Genomic DNA, 12,500 nt, shown 5'->3' with positions numbered 1-12,500 from the left:
GTTTTTTTGTTTTTTTTTTAAAAAATCGACTAAGGAATAATAAAATGTTCTGTAAATGTGCGAAAAGCAAAATCATGACTGTTTCTTTGTGACGCTGTATTTCAGGCTGCTGTTAAGACCAGAAGGAGATTCGGATCTAGGATTTAACCCTTGTACGGTGTTCGTATTTTTGTTACTCAGCCAGTGTTTGTGGGTCTGCTGCATTTTTGGGTTTTTAATTCAACACAATCCAAAATTTGATGTTAAAATACTCTACAGATGTTTATTTTCTCCCAATGACAAGCAATATAAACAGCACATATGGTTAATATTTATCCTTTAGCTTTATTACAAGTGCTACTCGTTGGGGGGCACGGTGGCTTAGTGGTTAGCACGTTCGCCTCACACCTCCAGGGTTGGGGGTTCGATTCCCGCCTCCGCCTTGTGTGTGTGGAGTTTGCATGTTCTCCCCGTGCCTCGGGGGTTTCCTCCGGGTACTCCGGTTTCCTCCCCCGGTCCAAAGACATGCATGGTAGGTTGATTGGCATCTCTGGAAAATTGTCTGTAGTGTGTGATTGTGTGAGTGAATGAGTGTGTGTGTGTGTGTGTCCTGCGATGGGTTGGCACTCCGTCCAGGGTGTATCCTGCCTTGATGCCCGATGACGCCTGAGGTGGGCACAGGCTCCACGTTATTAATGCTACTCGTTATTAATGGTGCTTGCAAAGCAACATTATTGCTATTGTGCCGGACAAAACTTCGGCGTGTAACTTGTCCCGCAGCTTTTGTCCTAGACCCATGAATGAGGTGTCAAATCGACCGGCTCATTGAGGAGAGGTGTACCGGTACTTCCGGTACCGGGTCTCAAAGTGGCCTTTTTTCCCCATAGACTCCCATTATAAACTTTGGAGGTTTATAACTCAGTCAGCTCCTTTAGGGTGATGCTCTGAACAAACTTTTAAATTGGTGTACCGACTGGCCTTCCGGTTGTCCCGCAGCCCCGCCCCCAAAATATGCAAAATCAAAAAACATTTTACAACATGGACATGTGACATATCAAAACACTCACAACAATGAGGGGAACTTCCTCACGTGTATTTTGATGAAGTCACGTGACGTCACGTGTAGCCCTGCCCCCAAAATAAGCGAAATCAAAAAGTTAGCACAACATGGACATGTGACATATCAAAACACTCAGCCCGATGATGGGAACTTGCCACGTGCGAGCACCATTCACATTTTCTTCAGGAAATATACATTCTAGTTATTATTAAAGTGCTTTGTAGAAGCCAACATTCGGGCTTTCGAGCCACATGCACCAAATTCGGATATGTCATAGAGCCTGGTCTGAAGTTTGTTGCTATTACTGTTATAAGTGATCAGAGTACCGGTACTTCCGGTACCGAGTCTCAAAGTGGCCTTTGTTCCCATAGACTCCCATTATAAAATTTGGAGGTTTATAACTCGGCAAGCTTTCGAACTGTCTACACCAAACCCGGGCAGCTCCTTTAGGGTGATACAAACTTTTAAATTGGTGCACCGACTGGCCTTCCGGTTGTCCCGCAGCCCCGCCCCCAAAATATGCAAAATCAAAAAAATTTTACAACATGGACATGTGACATATCAAAACACTCAGCCCAAGGAGGGGAATTGCGTCACAGGTTTTCGGATGACGTCACATGCTCATCTCCACTTGCCTCCAAATGTTTTGGCACCCTAGCGCTCCACTAGATATCACATGTTTTATGTCCACTTGCCTCCAAAAGTAACACTGACCCTTATGTCCACTTGCCTCCAAAAAGCAACGGCCTTTGCGAATACTTGCCTCGTCAAAGCCAACATCAAAGTTTGTTGCGACGAACTTTACAAATCTAATTTTTTGTTGTTTTTTAATAAAATGTTATTAAAAAAAATCAAATTTAATCAAGTTATAAGTGGAAAAAAAATCAACAAATTTACAAGGAAGCAAAGTTTTTCAAAACTATTGATGTTTATGAATATGGTTCCCACAGACCCGAACATCATACAAGGGTTAAGAAGGTTGCCCCAGGGTTTGGGAATGTACAGAGCCAGGATTCAGTGTTAGGGAAAATAGGTAGCAGTGTGAAACCTCCAACTACATAAACCCAGGATTCTGTTTAGTCAGAGTTTACAATTTGCAATCACAAAGGGAAATGTTTCATATGAGAAAAAGCCTAGTGATAATAAAAAGTATGTCCAAAATGTTATGTTATGTTCAAAATCATAACCAAGGCCGTATAACTAATCGTCCTGGTCCCATTATAGAAGCGAGAAGATTGTGGATTTGAAATGTAAAGACATATTCACCAAAAAAGTGGGCACAGTTTTATTAAATTGGGAATTCTGAAACATCTGTATTCTTATTTTAGATTTCTCAACCGACGTATGTTTCCGTTAAGGTAACAGGAGAGTGTTTCCACGCTCAGAAAGCAGAGTTAGAATATAAGGAGCAGGTTTGATACGGCACGCTTGGGTAATAACGCGACATCATGGAGGTGATGGCACCTAACAGAGTTTGTATACACTCGGTGTAATGAGTCCCAGATGTTGCAGATAAACAGTCGGATGGGTGTTTTCTCAGCCAGCAAGGCAGAAGGATGCACATTCAGGCTGGAATAACATGAAAGGACCAGGTTGTGATGCTTTTACAGTACGCTATAGACCTTATTCAGGGTATAGTATAGTGTTATAACACACTCCACACTACCGTACATTGGTCGAAATATTCTATTCAGACCTCAGATTGAACTAATCTACAGTATGTATCTCTTGCAACTGAGTGGATTTTATTTCATTTATTTTGTTTCAAGTATGTACAGTAGGATATGCATGTAGGTTTCTTACCCCGGTCCTGGAGTACCTGAACATCTTAGTGTTTATTAATGTTCCTCTCCTCACCCAATACAACTCAGTTAGGGTTGGTCAGGAGTCATTTACTGGAATCAAATGAGTCAAATGGGCTGATGCACCTTGAGCAGGTCCTTCAGCCGACTGAACTTGTGGACAACTGTGTCCAGCGTTGGTGTAGTCAGTCAGATTTGCTCTTTCTGTGTTACAATATTACAGTCTGTTATTTCTAATTTACAAAAATCTTGCAATGCTTCCAAACTTTTAGCGAGCGCTGTGTGTATTCTATAAATCAGTGCATTGTGTCTTTATCTTTCTGCCACGTTTTAAGTCTTAATGTTTTTTTTTTTGTTTGTTTGTTGTTGTTGCTATTTGGCTTCCTCCCTCCATCCTTTTCCTCCTTTATCATCCCCCAAATCCCATTCCTCCACTCCTTTTTAAACCCACTGTTGCCATGGAAACAGTGGAAGAGAGCATTCTGGGACTGAACAGGAAGATATTGAGGAGAAAAAAAAAAGAAAAAAAAAAGCATACAAAAGGGTGTGAGATTACAGAATAAAGCGTCACACACATAATCTCGTCAAGACGATGACACGAGGCATTTTTAGTCAGCGTTATTTATCAGGGTCCAATTTGTGGCTCTGACATCCAGACATCCAGTCATGCTCCCAAGATGCACTGATGATGATGATGATGATAATGATTATTATTATTATTATTATTATTATTATTATTATTATTATTATGTTTAGATATATATATACTGTGGTGTAATCTTCTTTCTCTTCTCATTTTCTTTGGTTTCATTTATTATTTATTATTTTTTTCATTTCTGTAAAGTGTTTTATTGGTTGAGGTGATGTGTTGATCAGAGAGAGTGTCGACAGAGAGGCCGAAGCAAACGTTTTTGCTCTGACTGCAAAAAAACAAAAAAAAAACAAAAGGAGGATAAAAATCCTTCAGTTTCTGCTTTCGTTTCTGACTGCAGTCTGACCCGAGTGCCCCGTTCTCGATCCCCTCTGCTGGAGTGATGCAGCACATCATCACTGCAGTCTCCCAATCTCTCTCTCTCTCTCTCTCTCTCTCTCTCTCTCTCTCTCTCTCTCTCTCTCTCTCTCTCTATCCAGATACTCCTCGCTCACTTTTCAATAACGTTCCATAGCATCGATTTTTCCTTGTTGCTCTTTCTCGTAACCAGAGGCCAGCGAGGTCTCGTTCTACACAGCAATAATGTGTAACATCTTTTCATTATACGTTTTTGCCAAACCCTTGATCGATGAATACATGCGCTAAAGCGTACGCACCCGTTACCGATCGACTCGGGTCAATGCAGTCGGCCCTAAATTGCCCTGGGTATTTATTGAGGTTAGGCTTCATATAGAACCTTCACACGTCAATATTTCAGCTCACGTGCAGCCGCGAGTCCGGAGAAACGAACTCAAAAATAAAATACATGCAGTCGTATTCGGAGGAGCTCGCGGTCGTTCAGCCAAAGCCCTCTTCAAACATGAGTCCAGCTATCATAGAAAATAAGGAAAAGGAGTGTTTTAAAGAAGAATCCTGTGTTTGCAGATTCACTCATTCAAATAGTTCCAGAAAAAGATCCAAGTTGCATCGCTGCATCAACATTGAGCTGCATTTCTGGCTGCAACAATCACAAAAAAAACCTGCAGTGTTAGAATTAGACATTAGAATTAACACAAAGTTCATGTTTCTTTTAATTCTTTCATTCCAACGTTACCGCCAATGTATTTCGACTCCCTGCTAACATTTGTGCTGTTTACATTAGATTAGATTAGATTAGATTAGATTAGATTAGATTAGATTAGATTAGATTATTATTTCAGCGCAGTTTTATATTTTTATATTACAAACACTGATTATATGTTTGTCAGATAAAAAGCCATGTAAAATGAATCACAGGAGTTTTATAGTCATTATCTAATAATCTCACTCATCGACTGGCCCGAACTCATCTGTGCCGGAGAGCTGAGAGTCCGAGTCCTGTATCAGATCATCAGAACATCTGCAGTCATTTTGAAAAAAATTTTGCGTTCAATTCTTCCCATCGCAAACTAGCAAAATCCTGGATTTAATATGCAGCTCGTTCTTGATGGAATTCTGCTCCGTTCACGCTCCGGCTCTAGCTCCTCCCCTTTTTCGCCTCCGCAATCGGCTGCTGATCGGCGAACTCTGACTGACGTTTATCGACGTCGCTGCGCTTTTTTACGGGTCACCGGCTCTCTGACAGCCTCGACTCAGGTTAAAGTAACGGATCGGAAAAGCGTAAAAGTGTGAGATGTTCACTCTCTCGTCAGTGAGGTCGAGGTCAAGGATGCAGAAAATGTGCAGGATTTTAGACGAGCGTGTGTGAGCGTGTGTGTGTGTGTGTGTGTGTTATACAGTGCTCTCATGATCACACAGCACTTCTCTCATGTATGATATCCACATACATGCTTTGTCTTTTCTGCTCAATGTTCTTCTTCTTCTTCTTCTTGTTAATTTTTTTTCCCCCAGTTGTGTATCGTTGAATTGTATGTGAAACAACTTCATATTGTGTGTTTAATTTGCATGTATTGGATTTGTGGAGCTGTTCACTTCTGTCGATTTGTGTGGATCATGACATGCTCATGCACCCGCACATGTACATTTCCTCTCTTCTTACAGAGAAATATCCAGACTTGGATATTGCAAATATTAACCTGGATTCAGTCGTAAAAATGGTTAAAAAAAAAATTTAAAAAAAAAGACATTTTAAATTCAAATTTATTTTTATTCAATAGCAAAATTTTGCACACAGATTCGTGGTGAAAGTTGATTTTATAATTATTTCCTACTTTTTCTAATATATTTTCTACATTAATATCATTTAAAAATGTTGAAAATAATATATCGAAAGCTAAAGTTGATTTATTCAAATGTTTTAGAAATGTCCAAATACGTTCGACGCATCACATCCGTTAAAATTAGAACTCTAGAAAACAAAATATACTGTGGAAATAAAATGTGATTTTCTGGAATATTGATCACTTTTGCTATCATCTTTTATCGAAAGTAATTTCTAACTATAGATTCAAATAGATCTAGAAAACTGAACAAGATTCATTCATTCATTCACTCATCTTCTACCGCTTATCCGAACTACCTCGGGTCACGGGGAGCCTGTGCTTATCTCAGGCGTCATCGGGCATCAAGGCAGGATACACCCTGGACGGAGTGCCAACCCATCACAGGGCACACACACACACACACACACACACACACACACTCTCATTCACTCACGCAATCACACACTATGGACAATTTTCCAGAGATGCCAATCAACCTACCATGCATGTCTTTGGACTGGGGGAGGAAACCGGAGTACCCGGAGGAAACCCCCGAGGCACGGGGAGAACATGCAAACTCCACACACACAAGGCGGAGGCGGGAATCGAACCCCGACCCTGGAGGTGTGAGGCGAACGTGCTAACCACTAAGCCACCGTGCCCCCACTGAACAAGATTTTCTGAAATATTTTCTATTTTTCTTAATTAATATTTTTTAGTTTTATAGAGCAGAAGGTAAACATAAGGAGTAGTATAAAGAATTAATATAATAAAAATTCAAGATATATATAGTTCACAGTGTGTATGTATGTATGTATGTATGTACAGGATGTGTGTATGTATGTGTGTTTACAAATAGGGAAAATAAAAGGAATAAAGGAATGTGATTTTTAAATAGAACTGATATGATGTAGGGGGCACGGTGGCTTAGTGGTTATCACGTTCGCCTCACCCTCCAGGGTTGGGGGTTCAATTCCTGCCTCCGCCTTGTGTGTGTGGAGTTTGCATGTTCTCCCCGTGCCTCGGGGGTTTCCTCCGGGTACTCCGGTTTCCTCCCCCGGTCCAAAGACATGCATGGTAGGTTGATTGGCATCTCTGGAAAATTGTCCGTAGTGTGTGAGTGAATGAGTGTGTGTGTGTGTGTGTGTGTGTGCCCTGTGATGGGTTGGCACTCCGTCCAGGGTGTATCCTGCCTTGATGCCCGATCGATGACGCCTGAGATAGGCACAGGCTCCCCGTGACCCGAGGTAGTTCGGATAAGCGGTAGAAAATGAGTGAATGATATGATGTATATTTTTTAATACATTTTCTAAAAAAAATAAAAAAATAAAAATTGTTAATGTTTTTAAAAAAAATTCAAATAAAAAAAAAATTAAAAGTGTTTTATTTATTTTTATACATTGTACATTTACTGTAAATATATCTGCTCCGTTTGTAGCTTGAACACAAAACAGGAACAAACTTTAAAATAAAGTGGGAATATTATTATGGGATGGTTTGACTTCTGAATCTGTGGCATAATGAACCTTGATGGATTTTATTATGGCACCGTTAGTTATTTGTCTGACAGATAAAAAATACATGAGCTGTGATTAAATCTTTACACCTGAGCGATGCCGCTGATGGCGGCTGTTTTACAGGAGATGAAATTTTTACGACTGAATCAGCTGAAGTGAAGCAGGTCTAATATTTCGCTCTCACTTACTTTCCCCATCTCCCATCCCACCCTCAGGCCGGCGCTACAGTGTCCGTAATGTTACTAAAGTCTGACCTGAGGTACGTACACACACACACACACACACACACACAGTGTACACACACACACACACACACACAGTGTACACACACATACACTCAGACGCACTGTACACACACACTCATACACACACACACACACAGTGTACACACACATACACTCAGACGCACTGTACACACACACTCATACACACACACACACACACACACACACACAGTGTACATACACATACACTCAGACGCACTGTACACACACATACACTCAGACGCACTGTACACACACATACACTCAGACACACACTCATACACACACACTGTACACACACATACACTCAGACGCACTGTACACACACATACACTCAGACACACACTCATACACACACACAGTGTACACACACATACACTCAGACGCACTGTACACACACATACACTCAGACACACCCTCATACACACACAGTGTACACACACATACACTCAGACGCACTGTACACACACATACACTCAGACACACACTCATACACACACAGTGTACACACACTCATACACACACACAGTGTACACACACATACACTCAGACACACACTCATACATACACACACAGTGTACACACACATACACTCAGACACACACTCATACACACACAGTGTACACACACATACACTCAGACGCACTGTACACACACATACACTCAGACACACACTCATACACACACAGTGTACACACACATACACTCAGACGCACTGTACACACACATACACTCAGACACACACTCATACACACACACAGTGTACACACACATACACTCAGATGCACTGTACACACACATACACTCAGACACACACTCATACACACACACAGTGTACACACACATACACTCAGACGCACTGTACACACACACACTCATACACACACTCATACACACACACAGTGTACATACACATACACTCAGACGCACTGTACACACACATACACTCAGACACACACTCATACACACACACACAGTGTACACACACATACACTCAGACACACTGTACACACACATACACTCAGACACACACACACAGTGTACACACACATACACTCAGACGCACTGTACACACACATATACTCAGACGCACTGTACACACACATACACTCAGATGCACTGTACACACACACTCAGACGCACTGTACACACACATACACTCAGACACACACTCAAACACACACACACACACACAGTGTACACAAACATACACTCAGACACACTGTACACACACATACACTCAGATACACACTCAGACACACACACACAGTGTATACATACATACACTCAGACACACACACTCAGACACACACACTCATACACACACACACTGTAAACACATACAGTCACACACACACTGTACACACACACACAGACTCATACACACACAGTGTACACACATACACTCAGACACACTGTACACACATACACTCAGACACACACACTCATACACACACACACTGTAAACACATACAGTCACACACACACTGTACACACACACACTCAGATACTCACACACACTCATACACACACACTGTACACACATACACACACACACTCACACACAAACACACACACATACACTCAGACACACAAACACACACACTCACACAAACACACACATACACTCATATACACACTGTACACACACATACACTCAGACGCACTGTACACACATACACTCAGACGCACTGTACACACACATACACTCAGACACACACTCAGACACACACACACACAGTGTACACAAACATACACTCAGACGCACTGTACACACACATACACTCAGATACACACTCAGACACACACACAGTGTATACATACATACACTCAGACACACACACTCAGACACACACACTCATACACACACACTGTAAACACATACAGTCACACACACACTGTACACACACACTCATACACACACAGTGTACACACATACACTCAGACACACTGTACACACACATACACTCAGACACACACACACTCATACACACACACACACACTGTAAACACATACAGTACAGTCACACACACACTGTACACACACACACACACTCAGATACTCACACACACTCATACACACACACTGTACACACATACACACACACACTCACACAAACACACACATACACTCATATACACACTGTACACACACATACACTCAGTCACACAAACACACCCACACACTGTAAACATGCACACACACTCACTCACACAAACACACACACACTGAACACACACATACACTCAGTCACACAAACACACCCACACACTGTAAACATGCACACACACTCACTCACACACACGAACACACACTGAACACATGCACACATACTCACTCACACAAACACACACACACTGAACACACGCACACATACTCACTCACACACACAATCACACACACGGCAGGCTGTAAAGTGAGAAAAGCATGAAGCAGCTTAGCATTGAGCTGAATTTTACTGAGCTGAATTTTACTGAGCTGAATTTTACTGAGCTGAATTTTACTGAGCTGAATATTTCTGCACTTTTCTGTCGTCTACAGAAGCTGTGCTTTTGATTTTGAATCATTACAGTCAGCAGTTCAGAGGACTGAAGCTCTGATAACACACAGCACACAAACCTCATTCACCTCCTGACTCTTCCTCCATAACATCTCAGTCTGGTGTGTTCGTCTGACACATGAATAGACTTCATTAGCAGGACGATAAAAAGACAACATTTCCCCTAAAGTCATACTAGATGCTTCTGATTCCACCTCTGGAAACATCTGGAAGGTGGAACAGGGGACTTAAACGTCACACGACGCATCCTTCATGGTCTTCTGTTCAGTCAGGTGGCAAATTCTGTTTTAGATGAAATTTTCCAGTGAAAATGAAAGTGATGCTTTGTGTCACTTACATACTCGGAGAGAGATGGAGAGAGAGAGAGGGAGAGTGAGAGAAAAAGGGAGAGAGATGGAGAGAGAGAGAGAGAGAGCGAGATGGAGAGAGAGAGAGCGAGATGGAGAGAGAGAGAGAGAGAGAGAATGAGAGAGAAATGGAGAGAGAGAGAGAGAGCGAGATGGAGAGAGAGAGAGAGAGAGAGAGAATGAGAGAGAAATGGAGAGAGAGAGAGAGAGCGAGATGGAGAGAGAGAGAGAGAGCGAGATGGAGAGAGAGAGAGAGAGTAGAGAGAGAGGGAGAGAGAGTGAGATGGAGAGCGAGAGAGAGGGAGAGAGAGAGCGAGAGAGAGGGAGTGAGATGGAGAGCGAGAGATGGAGAGAGAGAGAGAGATGGAGAGAGAGAGCAAGATGGAGAGAGAGAGCGAGATGGAGAGAAAGAGAGTAGAGAGAGAGCGAGATGGAGAGAGAGAGGGAGAGAGAGCGAGAGAGAGAGTGAGATAGAGAGAGAGAGGGAGAGAGAGAGCGAGAGAGAGAGAGTGAGATGGAGAGCGAGAGATGGAGAGAGAGAGAGAGATGGAAAGAGAGAGAGCGAGATGGAGAGAGAGAGAGTAGAGAGAGAGCGAGATGGAGAGAGAGAGCGAGAGAGAGAGTGAGAGAGAGAGAGTGAGATGGAGAGAGCGAGAGAGAGAGTGAGATAGAGAGAGAGGGAGAGAGAGAGTGAGATGGAGAGAGGGGGGGAGAGAGAAGATAGTGTGTTAGAATGAGATTGGGGCATACAGAAAGAGAGAGACACTGCGAGCAAATGGCATGGAGAGGCGTAAAGAGGGAGAGAGAGAGAGAGCGAGATGGAGAGGGAGAGGTGAAGAGCGAGAGAGAGAGATGGAAAGAGAGAGAGAGAGAGCGAGATGGAGAGAGAGAGAGAGTAGAGAGAGAGCAAGATGGAGAGAGAGAGTAGAGAGAGAGCGAGATGGAGAGAGAGAGAGAGAGTAGAGAGAGAGCAAGATGGAGAGAGAGAGTAGAGAGAGAGCGAGATGGAGAGAGAGAGAGAGAGCGAGAGAGTGAGATGGAGAGAGAGAGAGGGGGAGAGAGAGAGAGAAGATAGTGTGTTAGAATGAGATTGGGGCATACAGAAAGAGAGAGACACTGTGAGCAAATGGCATGGAGAGGCGTAAAGAGGGAGAGAGAGAGAGCGAGATGGAGAGGGAGAGGTGAAGAGCGAGAGAGAGAGAGATGGAAAGAGAGAGAGAGAGCGAGATGGAGAGAGAGAGTAGAGAGAGAGCGAGATGGAGAGAGAGAGAGTGAGATGGAGAGAGAGAGGGGGGGAGAGAGAGAGAGAAGATAGTCCGTTAGAATGAGATTGGGGCATACAGAAAGAGAGACACTGTGAGCAAATGGCATGGAGAGGCGTAAAGATGGAGAGAGGGAGAAAAAAGTAGGACACAGAAAGAGAAAGAGAGAGAGAGAGAGAGAGAGAGAGAGTAAGACACAAAAAAAAAAGATTTATTTTTAATGAATAAATACATGTAAGTAAGTAAGTAAAGTTTATTTATATATCACCTTTCACAGATAAAATCACAAAGTGCTTTATAAAAAGTGTAGTTTGTAAATAAATAAATAATAAGCTGTGATCTGTCTGACCATCCGGATGGTAACATCATTACCAGTAACATCACTTCTTCTTACATCATAATTAATTATCTATTATATCTATTTATATCTATAAATATTTATTTATTTATTTATTTATTTATTTATTTATTTATTTATTTATTTATTTATTTGTATTAAAACATAGAAACTACTTAAACATATTACTGCTGCAGGGTTTCAGCTCAGGCTTCTGCTACCCAGGATGCTTTGCTGCGTGGCTGCTGTAGTCATTAATGTCAGAATTTGAGTGACTGACTTTAATGCAACACACACACACACACACACACACACACACACTAATTCAGACTGTTGACAATCTGACACCACAGACTTTTCTAACCACGATTCATCCACTTAAACATCCACTTTTAAAAAAAATCTATATTTCTATAAATCTTTGCTCATTGTGGTTGTGTGTCAGTGTGGAGGGAGTCCTCTTGTGTACTGAATGAAGTGTTGATGTAATATTGCTGTCCTTCCTTCCTCATCCCTTCTCCAGAGCGAAACGTTCAACAT

General features: G+C 42.1%; 1 protein-coding gene across 5 annotated transcripts in view; it reads left to right on the top strand.

Annotated features, from left to right (window-relative positions):
- kcnc3a (potassium voltage-gated channel, Shaw-related subfamily, member 3a) overlaps positions 1-12,500 on the top strand; it is a 94,879-nt gene that overhangs the window by 69,618 nt on the left and 12,761 nt on the right. For 2 of the 5 annotated variants that reach the window (XR_009649949.1, XM_060893124.1), the window contains exon 5: positions 7,406-7,449. The exons of 2 other annotated variants lie outside the window; for them this stretch is intronic. Coding sequence is in view for 2 of the 3 variants with exons in the window: in XM_060893124.1 (XP_060749107.1) it covers positions 7,406-7,443 (38 nt within the window). In the remaining variant the exon portion in view is untranslated. Of the gene's footprint in view, positions 1-7,405; positions 7,450-9,995; positions 10,459-12,500 lie in introns of those variants that run through there. One more of the 5 variants, XM_060893125.1, reaches the window with a different exon arrangement.

The sequence above is a fragment of the Tachysurus vachellii genome, chromosome 18 (genome assembly GCF_030014155.1).
Source record: "Tachysurus vachellii isolate PV-2020 chromosome 18, HZAU_Pvac_v1, whole genome shotgun sequence".
Lineage (NCBI taxonomy): Eukaryota > Metazoa > Chordata > Actinopteri > Siluriformes > Bagridae > Tachysurus > Tachysurus vachellii.
Note: the sequence above shows the minus strand (reverse complement) of the source record. Positions and strands in the feature narration are given on the sequence as shown.